This window comes from Pseudomassariella vexata (genome assembly GCF_002105095.1).
Source record: "Pseudomassariella vexata strain CBS 129021 chromosome Unknown BCR38scaffold_5, whole genome shotgun sequence".
Classification (NCBI taxonomy): domain Eukaryota; kingdom Fungi; phylum Ascomycota; class Sordariomycetes; order Amphisphaeriales; family Pseudomassariaceae; genus Pseudomassariella; species Pseudomassariella vexata.
Window position 1 is genome coordinate 1,234,003 of NW_024467960.1, and position 21,911 is coordinate 1,255,913.

The window sequence follows — 21,911 nt, forward strand, 5'->3', positions numbered from 1 at the left end:
GACGCCACCCGCCGATGGATCGGACTTGGACGAAATCAGAAAACTGGAAATAATTTCATAGCTGCACTGATCCAGAATATCAGTGAAAATAGAGCAGACTGACAAGATAGCCCAACAAGGTCTGGGAACCTGTACAACGCTAGAAGACTCCAAGTAAATATAATACATCCCAGAGAGACCTATAAGTGTACGGCCACGTGTACTCCGTATGAGATCAAGCATATCTGATACGACGTCAAAAATAAAGACGACGACCAAGACTCCAGTAAGAACTGAAAGCACTTTTGGTCCTAATTGTTGGTACTGACCAAGCAATACGAAACGACGCACAAACGCTGGCACAGGTAGAATCCAGCCAACCATCTCGCGTACTCACTATAAATTGGCCATTGGTCATTAGATGGTCTGCCAACAACCACAGACTCAAGAACCCCACCTCTTCTTCTCCTTCGTGCGAGCCGTCACCGGAGATCAAGTTGGGTAAGTCAAAGCCTGCACATGCGGTGTCGACGGCTCTGATGGAAACGATAAAAGAATCATCACGATAACGCACCTCGCTATCAAGGGCTCTGCGGGCTACAAGGCCTTGAAGGAGATGTAGTTACGCCTTTGGCGATATGGATGGTCACTATCTCATCATGTGGCCGGAAACCATCAGCAGTAGCGGCACGAATGAGAAGACCCTACACAGAAGAAGAGGAAGGAATTAACCGATGCCGTTGCAGAATCCGCCATTGCGATTTAGTAATCGGACGTTCACCACCGGGGAGGGAGTATTTTATTTTTACCGTGATTCTCTGGGACATATCTCCTTGGCACGCATGGGGGCATACGCCGAGTACCTTGTTAGATTCCACCGCTCGACCGAACATAGCACGATTGTAGATCAGCTGCGCATCTAAGCCAAGACAAGGGCGTAGTCAGCTCGTATTACAGCTATCAGTTCTGAGGGGCTCTTCGCCGGATAAACAACGAGAAATAACCCGTAACCAAGTATCAAAGACGCGTAATAGGCTTAAGAAGAAATTGATCGGTTCTCGTAACCTTTTGACAATTTATGCAATATGATACTTTTAAACAAGTTTGTTGAAATGCATCCGTAAACTCCATTTCGTGATGTCCAGGCCCATGTGAGGCGAACCCCAGTGCCTCCTCCATTTTGTAATCGCGTTTTCTGCCAGAAATCAAGGGGCTGTAGTGACGAACCGCGCACGGGCTGTTGGATATCTAAGACATATGAAAGAAGTGACTGTAGTTGGTCAAGGGCGTGATGAGAATGCAGTATTCTGGCTGCCATCGATCCTAATACAAGGTCCTTGTACAAGCCTGCCCAAGTCATTCCCTTACCCGATTCATCGTAGTTCCGGGGAGTGCCACTCAACAGGCAGAGTTCGAAAAGGCGCGAATGGGAAAAGAAAGATCTAACATTTTTCTGTTTTTCTTAAATGGTGACACTGAACACACCTCCCGCCAACCCGGCCAAAATGAACGCCGTCAGAATTCCCGCACCAGCCCTGTCCGCCGTGGTGATGGCCCTCTCCTGTTGAATCTTGCTACTATCACTCGAACCACCCTCCGTGTTGCCCGTGGAGGAACCTCCGGTGTCTGACGTGTACGGCGTGGGCGCCTCGTCGATCAAGGGCGTAATCATGATGGACAGCGCGTTCATCTGCTCGCCGATACCCGTTTTCGAGTCCCACGTCGACCCCTGGAGCCAACTGAACCCACAAGCCGTGCCTTGAGTGCCCTTGAAGTCGCTCGAGGTTCCGGAGCATTGCTGTGCGGCGGCTGTGGCGGACGAGGTGAGCAGGGGCACGATGGTGTCGTATGTGAAGGGGGCCATTTTGGCCGCCATGGCCATCCAGCGGGAGAGATGGCCTTTGAAACTCTGTTGGTCGACGTTGCAGAGCCCTGCGGTCTCGCAGCTGAGTTCGTACATGATGTTGTCCTTGAAGAAGTTTCTGGTGGTCGAGTTGACCAGGCCTGCCAGCCGGCTTCTCCAGAGTTCGCTACCGTCGGTGTAGTTGTACATGTAGGCGGCGCCGTGAAGGTAAAGGCCGGCGTTGTAGGTGAAGAGAGCGCCGTTGATCTCGGTACAGTTAGAATCATCCCCGTTGCCGGCACCGTCCATAACGTCCCAATCATCGGTGATGAAGCCGACGCCCATCTGCCAGTTGAAGACTTTCTCCGCCCATTCAGCATAGGTTTCGTTGCCCGTGTACCGTGCCAACCGCGCGGCGATATCGAAGAAGCACCCGTTGGAGACCGAGTTCTTGTAGTTATATCCGTTATTGAAAGTGAAGATCTGCCATCGCAGCCCGCCGTTGCACGTCGTGTTGTCCCAGCGCGATACGTATTCGTTAAAGACTGCCTGGGTAAGCGCAAGCCATTGCGGCTCGCTGGAGCTTGGGTTGGTGAAGTTCATCTCGGCTGCTGTCATAGAGGCCAGGGCCCAGAAACCTTGATCATCATTTCCCTCACTACGTGTTTGGTTTGTGGGCATAAAGTCGAGATCGTCTCCAGCTTGGTGGATCATGGCTTGTTTGGTGATGGCATTGTAGGTCGTATCGCCCGTGTATGCCCAGTACTCGATCAAGGTGGTAAAAAATGCTCCAGCCTCCCACCCTGTGAAGTCATGTCAGCCGTAGATCACATCTTCTAAGTCATCTGAGGCGGCGCACAGTAATATGGGTCGGGCAAATTGCCTGGGACATCGCCTGTGTTGTTTCCTGTCGCTCATGTCAGCATGGTCTCTCAACCACCGAGTCTTAATGGATTGAGCTAACCTGTGTAGAACTTGACCAGGCCATACGCGACTTCACTGGTACCGGACTTTATGGATGCTGTCTTTTAATCAGTACAACAGCATCGACGCTATGGGGGAATGAGCAGCTTACACGGGTCACTCCAGGTGATGTCAACAGCAGCGACAGACTGGACAATTAGGCCCAGCAGGCCTACGCCCCCGAGAGATGAACGCATGGTTGTATTTTTTTTCTGTTCAAACGAATGACGGAGGGAGCTCGGCAGCAGCAGCAGGGTTCGGGGTCCAGCACTGCGATCAGAATTTCCACATAAACAATGGGAACTTTGATAAAGAAGGGAACGTCTAGTGAGTGGGAAAGCGTGGAAAAGCAACAAGTTGCCTCGCCCGTTGGCACCTTTGTCGCAGGTGCGCGTCGAAGTTGATTGATTCCCATGTCATGGCTGTGGAGCAGAGCGGATCCTGGGACTCGTAATGTCGTTCCAACACTCCACCAGCTCGACCGTTTTATGAATCTGTGACCGTGGCATCCATGTTGGGGGCCAGCCGCGGCTCGCAATCAGGTCAATCTCAATCACTGCAAAGAGGACATGTTGAAACGATTAGGGAAATCCCTGTGTCTATATTGCAGGGACTGACACCCTTGGGTGCAGTTGACAGCTGCCGTTGCTGCAGTCCAGACATTAGCTCCCGCATGCAAAATATTGGCTGGGCACCGTGAAAATTCGAACGATGAGCTGACTCCTTGGGTAAATCACACTTGGCCGGGAGAAAGCGGTTTAAAATAAGCATTTGAGGCGCAGCTAAGCAGCTTGGCGATCTGAGGTTTAGCGCTTCTATAGTTGTCGACCACTCTCTGCCACTTGACGAGGCAACGTCGGTGGAGCTTATTTTCATTTTCAGCTCACTCAATGTATCAATGTTGTGAGAAAGGGGCACATTACATGCCGGTGTTTTGCCCTGGGGCTTTCACGTGACATCCCTTTGGGGGGAGTTCGGATCCGCGTCATTGCTTGGCAACACTCATTTCTACACCAACGAATCCCACCGAAAAACTCGTTATCATCGCAGACATAATCGGCATTCAATGTCTAACAGCGACACATGCAATGTCGAAATTGTGGATGAAGAGGTAAGGTGTGGTTGCTGCAGAGGTCCATGCTCTTAAGCACGGTGCCAGATCAGCCAAACTGGCTAAGGCAACTGAGATCAACCACGCACGAGCACGACGAGACAGGAACCAGTATCGTCAGGTTGAATTGCTTCAATTTCATGTAAGGATTAACAATAACTATTCGCATATATACCAAGTCAATGCAACCATCATCCACCTATCCTTCCAAAGCAATGCGATGAAATATCCTTTCTTTTTTTCTCAAGCGCCCATGACCTCTATGCCCGTCGTCATCCCTCATTAACATGATCATTAACCAACTCCCGAGCCCCTTCTTTGGACCGGCCAAAGAGAAGCTCGCAAAGCAGTTTTTTCCTTTCTGCTCCTTTATTTTTTCCCTCTTCGCCCTTCAAGTCTAACATCTAGCAACTCCCATATCTAACCCCTCTCTTCCCAAGCTCCTTGCGCCCGACCGCATCCTCAGGCAACACCCACCCCCTCGCCCTCTTGGCCTCCCGCTTCTCCGCCAACTGCGGCAACGGCATCCACTCATCCCTCGGCAGCGCCTTGCGCCTCGTCCCCTCGGCCGGGGCTCCAATCTCCGCCTTCCAGTGCGCGTGCCCGGGGGCCGCCTTGTCCAAAGCCATCATGCAGAGGCCCCAAAGGGCAAGACAAGCCGTCAGTGGCATGTGTTCCTCATTTTCGTCATCATCAGCAGAGGCACCTAGCTGCACACTGCCGACCTCGAGGTACCCGAAATGCGGCACTCCTTCCCCGCCATTGCGCACGACGACGAGCTCGATCTCAGTTAGGATAAAGCCGTACCGACACCCGTGCTCGCGCATGACGTGGTGCAGGTGCGCCAGTCCGCGCAGGTATTCGACGCGCTTGATGTTGCCCTCGACGCGCATGCCCGTGTTGAAGCGGTCGAAGCTCTTGACGAGCCCGACGACGCGAGCTGTCGGCTTGCCGCCGAACATGGCCGCCGCTGAGGCTGACTCACCCGCCACGTTGGCTGTGAAGACGTGGTCGTTGGGGGAGGCAGTCTTGGAGGTGGAGGCGTTGAGCTGGAGGGGGCGCTGAGAGGAGAGCGCCAGGGCGGCGTTGAGCTTGGGCACGTAGTAGGAGGTGTAGATGCTGTGCAGCGCGGCTTCGGTCTCAGGGTGGCGGGATGAGATCGGGGGTTGTTGGAGTAAGGGGGCCGGGACGGGGCAGTTGAGTAAGGTGGAGGCGCCGGGCAGGGAAAGGATGGTGGAGGCATTGAAAGCGGTCCAGGGGCGGATTTGGCGCACGTCCCACCAGAAGTGCTTGGTGTTCGGGTCGCGCATGGGGAAGGAGATGGTGCGGACAAGCGATGGTGCCGGGTTGGAACTCGTGAGGTAGGTCATCAAGGTCGTGGACGGAGTGGGATCCGGGGTGGATGCCATGCTCAATGGCGATGGTGCGCGAGTTGCGTACTGGGTGTACATGAATTGCTCTTGGGAGACGGCCGGGACGTAATTTGGCATCTGGCGGTAGGTTGGGAATCCGAACTTCTCCAGGGAGGAGCCGTCCAGGCTGCAAGTTGAGGCACGGCGCGAGTGCGGGTCGTCTTGAGGAAAGACAACAGGGGAGCACAGCAGCGACTGGCACAACGCGTTCTGATCCTCGGATGGGGCGAAGAAAGAGTTGGAAAAGTGGTTCAGGGTCTCCGGGTTGGTGAAGCTCCGGGTGTGCGAGGTGCAGTAACCTCCCTGGCGGCTAGATTTGGCAGTAGCCGCCGGCTTAGGCGACCTCTTGACCCGCTTTGCCGGGGAGCAGTCAATGGCTTGGTCCTGAGACCGGATCTTGGGCAACAGGATGGGTCCATGTTGACGAATTGGTGGAGGAGATCGCGACGGCGTGCTGACACGCGTGCTGACCGAGTTGGAGGGCGACGTCTCGGTGGTGGAGTAGACGGAACCATACGAGCTTGAGCGAGCATGCCCGGGATTGTAGGAAATCTCGAGCAGAGACGGGTCGAAGGTAAAGCTCGGCGGGGTGACCGGCTCGCAGGAGGGGAAGGTGAAGTCGAAGGACGACATGTCTGCTACCAGACTGGAAGGATGTGTTAGTTGTTGATCATGCTGACTTATCCGCAAGGCGGGACGGGTGGGAGAGTGTAAATGAGACTCACGAAGCCATGTTGTTGATGTATGGTGAGTTGCTGTCTGCTTGCGCAACAGTGAGGGGATTATGGATTATCGAGACCGATGAGTGGCAGACCAGCTGCGTGGAGAGTATGTGGTTGTAAGTTCGACGAGGGATATGTACGATGCCGGTGTCAGTTGCTGTGAAGCAGAGAGGGAACCAAGGTCGCGTGACGGGCGGCCTGCCTCTTGTTTGTCTAAGTGATGTTTGATGCAGAAGAGGTAAGTAAAAAGAAAAGGATTGTATTGGACTGGAGCAGTGGACTGAAGAGCAAAGTAAACAAGAATGAGGCCATGGAGGAGGGTGAGGACAGCCGGTCTTCTTATCCTCGACGGGACTCTGGGCCGGGCCACGATCACTATCATCAACGAACCCACTCGGGCTCAAGATTTGATTAAACGATGTATAGGCCCATGCCGCAAGGGAAACCTGAAACGTGGAGAAAGAACAAAAAGAGGTCGGCTTCGACGTAAGGTGTCATTCCATGTCTGTAAGATCCCGATGATCCTGTCTGCTGCAGGTGTTTCTTGGTCTGGCCGCGGGTCTGGTCGGCCTACTTTAGTGTGCGGGTGGACTGTTGACGAAAAAAGTGACATGGAAAATAAAGTATTTCGTGCCGTGCGGCTACAGCAAATCGCGGGGGCAACGGCGGGTGTGGGATACTTGGGACATGAGGTCTCTCGTGGTATATCGGCCCAGCAAGGCAAGCCAAGACGCAAAGGTATATTCTGGATATCTCGGGGTACGTATTCTTGTTGAAGCAAGGACCCCTACCCGACTTTGCAGCGACAGCGCACCTATCATGCGGGAAATCCGGGGGGTTCCTCACCCTAGACCCCATCGCTGCCCAGCTCTGTCCACTGACTGGATTGTACAACGTTGGCAATCCACACCGGCACGACGTACCCTAATGCAGAAACTCTAACGACGATGCATCGTCTCTGCAGGCGTTTATGACTCACTCACATTTAGCATCATCATCGCCTTGCATTAGCTTCTCTTGGGTTGGAGTTTTCCCGTCATCGACGTAGTTCGGGTGTCGATTGTGTATGTACCTCTGAGGCGCCAAAACGCGCCCTGTGGGGGTCTCCCGTTCTCCGCACGACAGCGACACGACTCTTTTTGCGATTCGACGCGACGTGGGCGAGGACACGTCCAGTCGCGCACAAACACATCACGGTTGCTGCATCTGCGTGTCTGCCGTGTACGAACGAGACTCATCGCGACAGTCTCCTGCCTCGGCCCATGAGACGGTGAATACTGCGACTTCGCAGCAAGCAGCAAAACTGCACTCACCACTCGCTCGAGTCTCGCTACATCTGAAGCGCCAGTTCACCACCGCCAAATGAAAGGTTCCGCAGGTATCAAGCCAGTCGCAGACCAGGCCTTCGTCCCTCGTGATTTCCTAATGGAGGCCCCTCTCATCCAATTTGCGCCTAATAAAACCCGACGCCGCCTCGGAACCTCGGGGCGGGTGCGGCAGTCTCCTGCTGCTGCTAGATTGCTCTATTTTTGTCGCTCCCGTCCGCTTAAGCTTACTAGTTATTCCGGCGAAGAGGCGAGCGGCTACTGAAATTGAGGGCAAGAGAGAAAAAGAGCCGGCGACAGTCAGCCCTGAAGCCACCACTCTGCTAGTAGCCGCTCCTTCTTAACCGCGGGCGGCTACGGAAAGAAAAGGAAGGCGGATGTGGGTTACCCTCATTTAAAGCCTTAACACCTGAGGCAGATGAAAAGGGCCCGGCTTCAGCGCGCCTAGAGCCCTGTAACGGCCCTGAAGCACCTCGTGTAAGTAGTAAGCCGCCGAAGCCGGGCGTCAGCGTCTGTCTCGTCAGGCACTACTACGCTGGAGGGGCAGTGCAGTGAGCGAGCGGGCGGCAGTCGAGGTTACCCGGGGCCCGAAAAGCGCACACCCGTCTGATTTTCGTGTCTGGTGTGCAGTATCAATGCAGTGGTCTGTTCCGCACGCCTCACAACCGCGCGACATTTTGGCGAGCGCATCTCTCTTACTATGCACAGCCGCAATCGCGGGCGCGTAACACAATGTCCAGGTCCAGGTCTTGGCAATTGTGGTGTCATGACTTTGGACCCGTCGTCCCATCCACACTAGCCACGAGTGCACGACAGCACGCCTCGTGGGTGCGATTTGGCGATTTGGCTTTCCTGATGGGTCATTGGACAGCCAGCACGCGCCCATCTGTATGCGGCGCGACCCACCCCTTACCGCCAATCGGGCGCCGGCAGTCCAGCGTCGACCGTGTCGATTTCGGGTCGATTGGCTGTGAGGCCTTCGCCTCCCTTCGTACCGATATATTGGCTCGTCGAGCTTGTCTACTTTGTGGAACTTCCCATTGGTCGGAACCTTGAAACGAAATCGAGTGTTTCAGGTTTTTCGAGGAGACTGATGAAGACTGACTTGGGAGCGAAAGTAGACTACTGCTGCAAACTTGTACACACTAGTTTAATGGTTGATGAACTGTTCGTAGTGGGTGACTCATTCTTCCCGGTCACAGATGCAGAGACAGGCATTATCTTGTATCATCACTTTGGGAGCGGTGGACTGGGCTCGTCACTCGTAGGAATTATATTGTTCCTCGTTGAAAGATGGGAGTAATCATCCATTCCCACCGCACCATTGGGGCCGTCGAGACCTCTCGGTCGATCCTGTTTCCCTCAACACTGCCACCTCCAGACAGCTGATTGCGAGTCTGTTTGATAAGTCTCAAAGCTCTCGTAGGCTGCCTCTCGGGGTTTTCGAACGTTCTGGATGAGTTCGTGATAGATATCTTGCATGCCCGGTAGTTATCACGAGGTCTGGCGCAGATGTGAGGACTATCATTGCAAGGCACCTCACCAGGCTTTCTTGACCAAACCTCACGATCAGCGTGTTGCATACTCGATAGAGGTCACATGGCGTGGAGCAAGGTGTCCTCTTGGAACAGACTATTGCAACGACACATGTATCAATGTGAGTATCGATGTCATCAACAATAAGCAGGACAGCCAGTATCTTCCTTTCCTGTCCCTATTCGATCCTGAATTGCCACCCAAAAGCCTCACTCGGCCTGCCTTAGCATCCGGCCTCGTATGGGGTCCGCAGCTCGCCTAGGGTCTGGCTGGCCTTTGTAGTCGGCATCTCGTCAACAAGATAGGGTGTTCGCAGTCCATACCAGATATTATCTTCGAGCTACATCATCATGTTCATGGCGCTCGCTCCCATGGCACTGGATTCGCCACCTGAATCGGTGCCTGCACCGTTTTCCACCTCTGCCGAGCTTCTGATTTCGTTGGCTTCCAACTCGAAGCTCGGCGAAGGTATATCAACTCCATTCCCTATCCGGTCCGTCAACTCGTCGACGCCTATTGGTTTTCGGTCGGCCGGCACAACCACTGAGGGTCTCTCAGGCATATCGTGCACCCTCCTCAACGCCCTCTTCATCCCCTCTAACCTGGCTCGCTCCATGATCACCATGCCCCTAGCAAAGTCTCTGATAGCCTGCTTGCCCATCCTTTCATGCATATCTTGCCAACCAGCCAACTCCCCGGCGACAATCTGCTGGCTATACCGCAGCTCCTTTCCTAACTCCTCTGCCTCTCTTTGCTTCTCCCTTGCCTTCTCCTCTTTCTCTTCATTCATTCGCTGCCGTGTTTCGTCAAGAAGCCCCAATGGCCAACGCGTTGACCGGGATAGGGAATTATATGAGCGCTCGATCGCCTTGCGGGATGCATTGATCTGGGAGACGAGTTGAGGCGGCCGTGAGAGCGCAGATAGCATGGCAACGATAGTTGATTGGAGGGCAAGGAGCGTTCCGTGGAAAGTTTGTGCTGGGTACGAGGAGGGTGGTGTCAGGGTGCGGACGTAAGCCTCGAAAGCTGAGATGTGGGACTGGGGCAAGAATTGCAGGTTAGTGACTTGTCTCTGAACAAGACACGCTGCTTCATGAAGATCTATGATTGTGTCAGTTATGGTAACATACAGAGGTTCAGTAATGAGAGGCTGGCAAGATGCTCTAAGGAAAGGGACTGTAAGCTTACCAGCACTCACAACACCCACAACATTAGCCCGCCGCGCAACACTCTTGGTAGAGTAGTTGACGCTGCGAACCATTTCTCGGGCGTGGTCGACGAACTGCTCCACTTCGCGCATGTCCTCCAGCGGCTCAAGTTCCTCCCGCACCTTCTCGGCACGCGTCTCAGCCTTGAGACCGCTGCGCTGCTCCATCATGTCTGCCTGCAAGTCAGGCACGAGGAAGAACTCCCACAGGAGCTCGTGTGTAGCAAAGGTCGAGTGCGCAAGCATGATTTTGAGGAACGCATCCAATCGCATCTGAATATCCTTCAGCAAAGCTCTCGAGGGCTTCGACGGAATCTGGAATGGCGTCCGTTGACTTGACACGTTCGGTATCCAGGACGCCGGGTTTTCAACGGCAAGCAGATTTGCTAGACGCTCAAAGTCGGCCATGGACCGGCGGCAAGTCGTCACGATGAAGTTGTTGTTGCCACTGGGGGCGCCCGACTTTAACACCAGTCGTATCGTAGCATCCTCTACAAAGAATGAGCGCACTACACCGGTAACTCTGGAATTTTCACCCATTGGCATGGAGAAAAGCGTGAGGTCGTCAATCCTGTTGCGAACGTCATCATCCTTGGCCAACTCCACAGCTGTCAAACCTCTAAGTTCCTTCGCAGCGACATCAACCCTCGGATCACCGTAGAGCGCGCGCACAATGTCGAATCGGCCATACTTGCTGGCGACCATGAGCGCTGTGAACTTCTTTTCATTTGTTGCATTCACGTCGACGTCGCACTGCTGCAGGATTTTGAGCGTCAGAAGCGCATCGTGCACAATATGTAAAAGCGTGTTGCCCTTGGAATCCACATGGTCGTCCAAGTGAAGCGGCTGGCCGTCGCCTTGAGCTTCGGTGGCCGCCTGAAGCCCGGCTTCGACCATGGAGTGATAATTAGCATGGTCGTAAGATCGGCACAGCGCAAAGAGTGGAGTCAACCCATTTTTGTCCCTTTGGCGCCAGGGGAGCAGTTGGCCAACGCGTGCAATTAGGAACGGCGCGTGGAAGAGGTAATGTGCTACACTGCGACCCATCACATCTTGCAGCGCCAAATACTCTATAACCCGATCTAGTGCCGTCTGTGACATGACAAAATCTAGAATAATGTCGATGAGTTCGGTGTGGCCCAGCTGGACAGCAGCGCTCAGCAGTGTGGTGCCTTGATTGTTGGTGTCCTCAAGGACGACTTCGATTGGGAAGTATTCTCTCAGAGTTAATAGATATTTCAGTGTTTCGGGGCGTTCATTCTGGATTGCCATCATGGAGATTGATTCCCCGAAGGAATCCTCGGTTTGGCAGAGTCGATGAATTGACGTGTCGCCTTCGATGCCACTGCTCAGGGTTGCGAAACTCGTCGCCCGGGAATGGTATGAGTATTCCGAGCCACTTGACACACTCCTCGTATCCATTGCGACTCTCTTGACTATCTTCTTCGGGGGGAGGTTCGACGCATCGTTTGATTCATCGCTCTGAAATGGGAATACATGACTGAGACCCGACCCTTGCGAGTACGTGTCCGTGACCGTGTAAGCCGTCGATGGCCGCGACGAAGACCCATTGACCGTGCTCCAAATCTCCGAAGGGCCATGGCTCGAGATGGGCGATCCAGGTAACTGGTCTTCATCGTCATCGTCCTCTATGGCATTTGTGTCCGGGTGCATCATCTTCTTCAGTTCTGACAGGTCCCCTTTCGAAGTGGCATCCCAGAGAGATTTGTTCCGCTTGCTTGCGCGCCGCAGACTAGCAGAATCTCTGAGGAGATACGTAAGGACAGCCTCAAACGTGCTGAGAGCATATCCCATTTCTCCACTTTCCACATCATCGATAAAAATGAAATGCCTCATATACAAGAGGCGTGCTTGTAAATGCTTGATGCCGGCTCGTATCACTACGAACAGGAGAAGTGATACAAGCGTATCTGCGTTGATCGTGAGTGGCTTTTCGGTCGACACGCTTGCAGCACCGAACCTCGGCTGTTCAGTCAGGTGAGTAACGGTTTTCATGGTTGCTAAAAGGGTCTCAATCATATCCTGGGCACACGTAGCCGCGTTCATCTTACTGAATTCTTCCACTGCGCGTCCCAGTCTGGATATCAGCTCGTGCTTCGCCCTCGAACCGCCTTCAATGGCGATGCCGAGTTGCGAGATGTCGATGAACTCCATCTGGCGAATCTTTGCCTCGAGCTCCAGATCATCTGGGCGGCGCATGGCAGCTAATCGCATCCATATAAGACTGTGAACGTTTTCCGTGACATACCTCTCGATCAGTCGCTCAACCAAAGGACCCGTGAGCTCAGTGGTAGCCCCAAGCATCGACAGTTGCTGCTTGTCGACGTTTTGGAAGAGATCGATGGCGTTAGTCACGGCTGTTTCCAGCGACGCCCTCATAACATCCTCATCGTCTTCGGCAAAGAAGTTCTCGGTCACTCTAGCTCCGTTGGCTCCATTAAGGCTATTCACACTAGGTCTCCGCGCTGACATGCTACTGGAGCGTGCCTTCTTCATGGCAGCCGAAATAGGCCCGTCTGGCGTTGGATCGGGGATGTGGACTGCCGACGGCGGAGGCGGAAGCGGTCTCTCGAATATCACGGTAAACTCGTGGAAGAGCTTCTCTAGTCCAGGCTGCATTTGTCTAGCAATGATGGGGAAATTGTTGAGAAGGTCATGGAAGCTTTTGATCTCCTTCTTTCGCGGTAGGCTGGGCTCGCCGTTCTCGTAAGCTGCCGCTTGCCTAGCTTCCGCCATCTTCCGCTTGGCCATGCCCGCGACGAAAATGGCGGGCTGAATCTGTACTTCTTCCCAGACACCAACCAAGGGGCGCGATATGTAGTAGACCAACCATTGCCTCGGTTCGAGCGTATCGGGATACCACACGGCATCGTTCAGCAGCTGTGCTTGGGCAAGAGTTCGGAAGCCTGGTCGAAGATAAGAGTAAGAAACGTGTCTTGTGATACGTAGAGGATAAAGCGATTCTTGAATGACTTCCACGCATGGTCCCTACCTTTATTGCTGTATACGAATGCGTCCTTGATGACGACGCTGCGCCCATTCAGAGTATTGTATTGGCGCGCCTTGCCCCTCAGCTCACGCAAGTTGCCCACGGCTGCATCCTTCCCTCCCGCTGTAGCAGCATTGCTGGGAATCTTGAGGACATGGCTTCCCAGGAATTCTTCAGATGCAATCAGCTCTGAATTGGACGAGCCGCTTTCGGTCTCGCGGGAGGTAAGGAGGAACTCGGTGGACGGGACAAGTAGGATGTGGTGGTGGACTGGCGAACACTGGCTGATGATGGGGTTGCCGGATCGGAAGAAGGCAGCCAGGAAGGGGTTCAAGGGCGGCATTCACGCAGATGGCTGCGAGAAACTCTTGTGCACCGCTTCCCAGCCTAGCGCCGGGGTCGAGACGAGGAAATTGATTGTCGGGCGACGTCGCGACGTCAATTGAGCACCAAGTCGGATCGAAGAGCTGTGGTCCTGACCGTTCTCCAAATCGTGGTTCCCCGTGGGGAAGCTCGAGGAACCAGGGATCAGCTGCGAGATGATGACTCAAGGATAAAGCGACGGTTAGAACAGCTGCGCTTTGTCGCAATGTGTTGCTATGTGAAATGAATGTTCGGATGAGATTTGAAGTCGCGAAATGATGCGCGCATTGGGTAGTAGGCGGCGACTGTGACGATGTGGAATTAGGTTGCCATTTGATGCAGAGGTGGCATCAGTACGTACATTGTTTTCAATCGGCTTCCTGGACATGGGCGATCATCCAATGGCAGTGACGCACAACTGTAAAGCTGTCAAATGTGGTCTTCTAAGGCTGACCCCGGCATCACATTTCACCGATTTGGAATTTCACATGCCCCGGACCAGAGTTAAATTCTAGCACTAGCGGGCTAGTTTCAGGGCAGGGAATTATCTTGAAGATCTTCGCACTTGTTGTGACAGCATCAGCATAAAGTGATCACCGTGTTTACATAATACGTAATGGGTCAAGTTTGGATTTCGAAGCACGATTCAACTCCTCTTGCTTGTTCCCATCAATAGAAATGTTGGTCCGAAGTGCTCCATCTCCGACTCTGAGAACATGCGCAACTCTTTTCTGTCGGGCACCATTCCACAAAATCAGTCAGCTCAAATCCAGCATTCAACAAAATATTGGCGTACGTCTCGACCGTACGATGCTGTTTCCTCACCCCATCGACGAACCAAGTTCTAAGGTACAGACTCCCTCTTTGGTAAGCCTCCATTGGCCAAATGGCGGCCCGCATTGTCAATGATAAATCCGCCACCCGTAGCGCCGTGAATATCGGATGCTCAACGGAAAAGAGAAAGCTATCCTCCGACTTTCATACACTTGGTCTCCTTAACAAGCGTTGGGAGATTGAGTCGGTGATTAAATAGCAGGGAACTGAAGATGAATCATGCTCTGCTTCTAGCACTGCTTCTAGCAGCTTCAGTTCATCGAGATTCGCCCTCGCGTACTTAACGGCGTCCATCGTCATCATGCTGCGAGCCTTTGCTAGCATGGTCTCTGACAAGTCGACACCGTGGACATGTACGGCGCTGTTTTCGCACCCACCGAGAGAGCCAATCTATGCTGCAACCAAGATCGAGGACCCGGGCACCGTTCAGCGTCGGAAGCAAGGACTGCAAGCGGGACCATTCCGGCGCTCCGGCAAGACCCTCTACTTGTCAATCGAGCTTGTTGTACTGTTTGAAGAACTCGGTCGTAGTGAAGGTACTTTGAAGCCCGTTTGGTCTGCCTCGCTTGTGGCCATCTCTGCGAGGTCTTCTAAATTCGTTTGATTGTCGATGCTCGTTTCTTAGGAGACCGAGAGTCTTCAGCGTTCTGCAACATCTTTAGTTTGGGCTGATTGTCTGAGCAGTTAACCTAGACAATAAAGCGCACTAACCGTTCTCCCAACTTATACGCCTGCGCACTGTTATACAAAAGGAATATTTTATGTCCCGACGCTACTCTATGGGGTTAGATTAAATTCGCCGCTTATAATATAGCCTACTGTATTCTTGAGCAGACTTACTGTATCCATTGTGTCCAATGACTCTGCAATTGGTCGTCTTCTGAGAGCGTCCTTCTTCAGCTTAATTATTTTGCACTTTGGCACCCAGTCGCCGGACACCAGTCGGTGTTGATAGCACGCCAACTGGTCATGTCAACGGGAAGCGGCAAACCGGATTCCTAGCTACGTGACCGGCCTCTAACCCCCGCCTTACACGTAATTAATTTAGTGACATAGAGACAATTTCTTTGTTTCTCAGACCGGTATCTCGACTTGAGTGTAACATGGTCACATGAAAGTGCTAATTGTTCTACTAGTTTAGAATGCTGAGGTGGGAAATATCATCAATATCCAAGTGCAAGAAAAGTTCACTTATCCTTGGCTTGTGATGTAATAGGGTCACCGATTTTATAAAACAGGTGGCAGTTCCCCAATCCGGGTGCAGTTATATGAAGTTTAGGTGAGCACAGCTTTAACCTATAACATCCTCGTAGATAAGATTATTATAGATAGGTTAGTTCTAGGCAATAGCAGCGCTTGCGGGATTTTCTCAATCTATATTTAGCTAAGAATATGGGCTTCATCTATACCATTCTAAGTTGGCCGCCCCTAATCAATCATACAAAGTCTATACTTGCTTTCAGGCAGGCTGGATCTGCCTTCCAAAAATCTGCCTTGACTATGCATGATACGCTTGTGGATTTCAGGATATATCCGCAAGAGAAGAGGAGTCTGCGTAAAGAAATGGACTTATAGCTCTCGCTTTATGCTTCCCGTTTTGGGCGACGTGTCTCACGTTTGCCATATGCTGTTCTCCAGAAGGGTTCCATGATCCGCTAGCTTCAGCACTTATGCATCCACACGTTCTGGCTAGAGTGCTTCCGTACTTACTATGTTTAACAATGTTTCCATATTCCTTCCCATGACGGTGTAGATAGGCTATGACGTACTCTATGACGGACGAAATGAATAGCCTCCTGGATGCGACATAACAGATGCGGTACCTCCCCAGATTATGACAGCAGTGGCCTCAACCCGTCCTCCCTCGACGATATCTAAAAGGAGGCTGGCCTCTTTGTTCGTCTGCGGGAAGGGCCTGACACTTGGTTGCAGTCGGGCCTGGTGTGTTTCACCGGAGGCATTTGACCGAACGAGTCTTCCTAAGGCTTAAAACCGTGGTCCAGTGCCAAATAAGAGGCCTAATAACTTCGCTGTATACCTAAGTTTTCTCAAAAGGAGCATCATTTTCCGAGGCACCGATAGGAACAGAGATCTGTGGGGATGTAGAGCGGCCATCTCTAGCACTATATTGCAGGACCATCTCCGCACAAGAGGAGGCTACTGGTAATGAAAAGACTTTGAGCTACTAATAAATGTCAGCTGATGCTAGAAAGAGGAGAGCGTTCTCCTTATCGGCCTGATTGTATTTGACGATGAAAATAAGCTGCTTAAGTCAGAGCAGCAGGCTGTGGGTGCCCAGTCATTTACCATGGGACCAGCCAAAAATCAATACACATGTAGAAAACACTGAATATATAAGTAGGGCAATGAGCATACGTCTTGGTACCTTAACTGCACGCCTTGATATCGTAGTCTTGCGGAGTAGTTCGGACTCATTGTCCTCCTCTCCATCACTGCTGACCAGACTACCTTCTTCTTCAACAGCTGGCACCCTAAAACCCCCGAGGGCTTCTAGGCTTGCACAAAGTAGAGAGTAAATCATCCTCTGCAGCCAGCACTTCCCCTATGTCCATAAACCGCCCACTTGTATTCGGAATAGCGTTGCGCTTCTTAGCCCTTTTCGAGCGGTCCAGTTCCTCTTGCGATGAGTTACCGGTACCCTATCGCTCCTAGAACAGCCCGGCAAAACACGATTCGATCCCCAATGCCTATCTTACTCAAAGCGCTTGCTAATACCAAACAGTCATGTATTGGGCCGAATCTCCAAAGCAGCTACCCCGAGCAGAAATAACCTAATCGGCGGAATGTCAGGTCCCAGAGTCGTCTTTTCCACTCACCGGCTGGCCTTTGAGCCGTCGCCGCAACAGAAACCCAGCAGAGAGCGATAAGAGGAAACCGAATGGCATGCTGGCTGTTACTAGAGTCACTGTCGATGAAACCACATGAGGGAGCGGCGTCCCTGCGGCACAGCCTTCCAATGGGCGGGGTTCTAATTCTTTCGTAACATTAGCAATCCGGTTGTCCAAATTTGGCACATCCTAGTGGCTCTCCTATCGAGATCTCGGTCTGCGGAAGCTTGCCTGAAAAGGAAGCTTTCTTTTAAGGATCCAAACTAGAAGCACTACAGACGCCGGGCTGCTAACTGGATCTCGTACGGATCCCTACCAGTCAAAGGAACGGGCAACTAGTACGAGTGGAGCATTTCGATGGAAAGAGTCAACATCTGTTGTCATAAAATGGAAAGGGTATCCTGCAACTGAGAACCAGTGGGTGTACCGCGACAGCATTCACCTAGAGTTAGTTACACGGAACCATGGCTTGAAGTAGCAGTATCAAATTTGTATTTTTGGATACTAGGAATAGGCAGCGGTCGTTTCCGTATTAACAGAGAAGACTCGTAAAAGACGTTCTTTCTAGCTACTATTTTAGGTTTTAGATTGTATATTAGTTATAATCGCTTGCAAAAAAAAGTGTTACCCATCTGCACTTCTAAAAATAATGAGCACGGACTATATCAGCCATTCTTGGTGCTGATAGCCCTCGTGTTGTCACTCTGTATTTTCTACCCGATCCCTACTTTGGTCTTGAAAGAAATACAGTGCTACTTTCTAACTTAAATGTCGTCAATACCAGAATTGATTCAAAGCTTACTTATCGATTAGTGAGGGAGTCAGTACTTTGTTGATGACTCTAAATGGATATGGTTTTGCCCGCTATTGTTCAGCTACGCGTTGTGCGGCATAGGTTGCTAGAAGTGCTTTGCAAGAAGCTCTCTGTAAGAAGAAAGAAGGGTCTGACCCACTAGCTACACTAGCAACTATACTTTCGGCTTAGTTCATATCTGTGGCGCTCAATCCTGCAATTATGGTACCTATCAGACGTCAATCTTCTCCCGATGATTACAGGCTTTATTGCTTCCTGTGGAATTGGTGGCCTAAGGTCACGTAAGACACACGCGAGATACTTTAGTGCCCTTGTGCGGCTTGGATTCCCTTCTTCACCTTCGTATGTAGCCGGAATTCCAGTACCAGTGCGATCCCACACTTCCCATATTATTTAGCAGAATACTGGACTAAATGTGCAAATTTTACTGAATTGAAGGTGTGAGTGTCTTTGAAGACCTCTTTCCAAAGATTCAAGGGAAGCCTTAAGTACAGAATAATGTGCCTCTTAGTTGCACATTTGAGAGCACTGATCTGTTTGAGCATAATAGTGGCTGATACAACGAGGGTTTGTTATGAAAGATAAAGGAATAAACTGTATAGGCGTTAAAATACAAAACTCGTATGGTTACTTTCCTGCAAAGCTGATACCACTAACCGAGCCATACATGATGCCAGATTGAAAGCCTGAGTTCTGACTGCCGAATGTCACGGTGTTTGATCGGCTCTGGCTCTCTGTAGAAGATTTTATGATAGCTTCTTCTCGTGACTTGGTCAGCAGCTCATCTAGCAGCTTTCGTGATAAATTTAGCGCTTCACATTGCTCCTCGACTTGTTGTAGTGCCTCAGCTTTGCTTTCCGTACCTTCGGCCTGCTCTCGATCGACGCTATCAAGGTTAAGCTCCTCTCGCCTGTTTCTCAATGCCACCATTTGATCATCTGCTGCCACAACGGCTCTTGTAATCTCATTCCGTCTCATACTTATCGTGTTCAGAATCTCTTCCGTAATATGGCTGTGGCGAACAGAGCTATATCTATAGCATAGGTTAGTTTCTCTTTCAAGCCAAAGCACTCATGGAAACCACTTACAACTTTGCTATACTGACGACGGAACTGATTGTCATCTTGCAGCTTTGGAGCTGCTCTGACATAGCCTTCATTCGTTCGATCCTGCCCGTCAATTTTCCGTCCCTTGAATGTCTGGTCCAGCGCTGGAGGTCGGCCCGAAACAAGTCGCATGATCTTAGACAGGTACTAATAGTCGTCTTCGAGTTCTCGGCTATACTTGCACCAAGTGGTTTCCACTCTCGGTCTTCCACAGCTTGGAGCGAAGTAATCGCCGTATTTACAGTCCACAAATCGTCCTTCAAGCGTTGGACCACCTCTGGCGCATCTCTGAGCTGCTGCAGGTCGTCTATAAGCAGTCTTATACCGTGTACAGCTGGAGCGGTAATGCCAACCACGCTGGCAGCAACGCTGAGAGGATCGCTCATTTTTTTATTCCATGATCGAATCTGGAGGAGGCCGAGACGAATAATGGAATTCGAAGTTTAGGCTTTCCGCGGCTCTGAGTGCGGGATTTACTGTACCAATAAGAAGCGGCATAACCTGACAGGGCTAAGCGCGAGCGCACTCATATCGCCAGGTCGCCAGACTGGGTTCTTTCCAGTCTTCCGTTGTCTGAAACTATCGGCTCGCACCGTCTCTCGTCGTCATGGCGTCCGCGATAACCTTTGGTGACGATAACTGCGGTTTTCAAGCTGGGGTCATTAACGGCCCCGTTACTACCAATTTTCATCACCATGCTCCACCTGGTATGTCTCAATGGTATCCGGGGCGACCAGCACTAACAACACCTGCAATCCAGAACGACCAGAAACCCCATCGAGTCCGTCAGCCGTCATACCCTTCAATCGGGACGAGGACTTTGTCGAGCAAGGAATACTGCTCCATCAAGTCCACCAGAAATGTGCTAGACCAGGTTCTCGGACTGCGCTTGTCGGCCTGGGCGGTATTGGGTAAGTATAAACGCGTCCGACGATACAGATAGCTGACTGCTGAGAAGAAAGTCGCAAATTGCCATCGAACATGCGTACCGAACTCGAGAGCGATCGCCCGAAACATGGGTCTTCTGGGTCCACGCGAGCAACCGGGCGCGTTTTGAGCAGAGTTTTCGGGATATTGCAAATTACGTCAAAATCTCTGGGCGGCAGAACCGTCAGGCCAATATATTCCAGCTTGTATACGACTGGCTGCGTGACGAAAGGAAAGGAAACTGGATTCTCATACTTGATAATGTCGATGACGCTGGCTTCCTCGTCGACTTTCAAAGCGCCAGCCAGGATAGGCAAACAAATAGCTTGGACAGCGGGAACTCGAAATCGCTCGTGTCGTACCTTCCACAGTGCCAGAATGGATCCATTCTTATAACGACCCGGAGCAGAGATGTGGCGCTAAGGCTGGTTGAAAATCGCGATATAATTCTAGTCGAACCAATGGCCACGACAGATGCTCTAGCGCTCCTTAACAAAAATTTAGGGACGCAAGGAAGCAACAATGAACTCACCGAGCTCGTTACATCGCTCGAATTCATACCGCTTGCTATTGTTCAAGCAACTGCTTATATCTCTCAAAGGGCGCCACGCTACTCGGTGGGACAGTATCTTAAAGAATTTCAAAAGAGCGATCACAAGAGAGCAAGTCTTCTTGAGTACGAAGGCGGACAACTCCGGCGAGACCGGGAGGCGAAGAACTCCGTCATCATTACATGGCAATTGTCATTTGATCATATTCGTCGAATCAGGCCGTCAGCAGCCGACTTACTGTCACTTATGAGCTTTTTTGACCGGCAAGGGATTCCAGAGGCTCTACTTCGAAATTACAACAGGCCGGAATGTACCCAGCAAGTTCGGAATGAGAGTAATGATGATAAACTTGGAAAGGACGATAGTGATGACAGTGGGGATTGCTCATCGCAATATAGCATAAGTGCTGAGTTCGAAGACGATATCGTAACTCTACGAAACTACTCGTTTGTTACTATTAGTGTGAACAGCACAATATTCGAAATGCACGGACTGGTACAGTTAGCCATGCGAAGTTGGCTTAAAGCTAACGATCAACAAAGAAAGTGGGAGCAGCAGTTTATCAGTGTTATTTGCGCAGAGCTTCCAACAGGAGAGTACGAGAACTGGGAAAGATGTGAGGCTCTTTTTCCGCATGCGAAATCAGCAGCAGCATTAAGGCCGGAGAACCAAGACTCAGTAAGAGATTGGGCTTCAATACTACACAACGCAGCATGGTATGCGTTACGAATGGGGAATGGAGTTGAGGCGGAGAAGATGTCAGTCCAAGCAGTAAAAGCGAGAAAGAAGATTCTCGGTCGGGAGGATAAAGATACATTGAATAGTATAGAGATGGTAGGTTTAGCGTCTGAACTTAGAGGTCAATGGGACACGGCCGAAAAACAATTTGTGCAAGTGATGGAGACCCGCAAGACAAAGCTCGGGGCGGACCATCCTGATACACTTACAAGTAGGGCTAACCTGGCGTCGACGTACAGGAAGCAGGGGCACTGGGAGAAGGCCGAGGAGCTGCAAGTACAAGTGATAGAGACTCGCAAGACGAAGCTCGGGGCGGACCATCCTGATACACTTACGAGCATGGCCAACCTAGCGTCGACGTTTTGGAAGCAGGGGCACTGGGACAAGGCCGAGGAGCTGCAAGTACAAGTGATGGAGACTCGCAAGACGAAGCTCGGGGCGGACCATCCTGATACACTAACGAGCATGGGCAACCTCGCTTTGACTTGGAAAGACCAAGATCGACAGGCAGATGCCTTTGCGTTATTGCGTGACTGTGCGCAGGCTCAGCATCGAGTTCTCGGGCCAAGACATCCACATACCCTATACAGTCTGGCCGTAATGGAAAGTTGGAGCAGCTAG

At 51.6% G+C, this 21,911-nt stretch overlaps 7 protein-coding genes across 7 annotated transcripts; 2 read left to right on the top strand and 5 right to left on the bottom strand.

Moving 5' to 3' along the window:
• Positions 1-1,441: 1,441 nt before the first annotated feature.
• BCR38DRAFT_483776 (cell wall glycosyl hydrolase) lies at positions 1,442-2,982 on the bottom strand (the record flags this gene model as incomplete). The annotated part of the gene is made up of 4 exons (XM_040863667.1): positions 1,442-2,625; positions 2,682-2,729; positions 2,787-2,843; positions 2,898-2,982. The coding sequence occupies 4 exons, from the start codon at positions 2,980-2,982 to the stop codon at positions 1,442-1,444; spliced, it is 1,374 nt and encodes a 457-aa protein (XP_040717085.1).
• A 1,059-nt stretch (positions 2,983-4,041) lies between these two features.
• BCR38DRAFT_173314 (uncharacterized protein) lies at positions 4,042-6,186 on the bottom strand. The gene is made up of 2 exons (XM_040853873.1): positions 6,034-6,186; positions 4,042-5,954 (listed from the first exon to the last, which is right to left on the bottom strand). The coding sequence occupies exons 1-2, from the start codon at positions 6,039-6,041 to the stop codon at positions 4,301-4,303; spliced, it is 1,662 nt and encodes a 553-aa protein (XP_040717086.1). The 5' UTR covers positions 6,042-6,186; the 3' UTR covers positions 4,042-4,300.
• Positions 6,187-6,332: 146 nt separating this feature from the next.
• BCR38DRAFT_408091 (uncharacterized protein) lies at positions 6,333-7,396 on the top strand (the record flags this gene model as incomplete). The annotated part of the gene is made up of 3 exons (XM_040858228.1): positions 6,333-6,516; positions 6,568-6,768; positions 7,110-7,396. The coding sequence occupies 3 exons, from the start codon at positions 6,333-6,335 to the stop codon at positions 7,394-7,396; spliced, it is 672 nt and encodes a 223-aa protein (XP_040717087.1).
• Positions 7,397-7,875: 479 nt separating this feature from the next.
• On the bottom strand, positions 7,876-8,573 carry BCR38DRAFT_408092 (uncharacterized protein; the record flags this gene model as incomplete). The annotated part of the gene is made up of 2 exons (XM_040858229.1): positions 7,876-8,406; positions 8,502-8,573. 2 exons carry the CDS (start codon positions 8,571-8,573, stop codon positions 7,876-7,878), a joined length of 603 nt encoding a protein of 200 aa, XP_040717088.1.
• Positions 8,574-9,231: 658 nt separating this feature from the next.
• Positions 9,232-13,451, bottom strand: BCR38DRAFT_408093 (VPS9 domain-containing protein; the record flags this gene model as incomplete). The annotated part of the gene is made up of 3 exons (XM_040858230.1): positions 9,232-9,992; positions 10,080-13,025; positions 13,112-13,451. The coding sequence occupies 3 exons, from the start codon at positions 13,449-13,451 to the stop codon at positions 9,232-9,234; spliced, it is 4,047 nt and encodes a 1,348-aa protein (XP_040717089.1).
• Positions 13,452-18,408: 4,957 nt separating this feature from the next.
• BCR38DRAFT_429299 (uncharacterized protein) lies at positions 18,409-19,608 on the bottom strand. Its single transcript, XM_040859958.1, has 2 exons — positions 19,057-19,608; positions 18,409-19,001 (listed from the first exon to the last, which is right to left on the bottom strand). Exons 1-2 carry the CDS (start codon positions 19,458-19,460, stop codon positions 18,596-18,598), a joined length of 810 nt encoding a protein of 269 aa, XP_040717090.1. The 5' UTR covers positions 19,461-19,608; the 3' UTR covers positions 18,409-18,595.
• Positions 19,609-19,681: 73 nt separating this feature from the next.
• On the top strand, positions 19,682-21,911 carry BCR38DRAFT_338628 (P-loop containing nucleoside triphosphate hydrolase protein; the record flags this gene model as incomplete). Its single annotated transcript, XM_040855630.1, has 3 exons — positions 19,682-19,785; positions 19,857-19,985; positions 20,033-21,911. 3 exons carry the CDS (start codon positions 19,682-19,684, stop codon positions 21,909-21,911), a joined length of 2,112 nt encoding a protein of 703 aa, XP_040717091.1.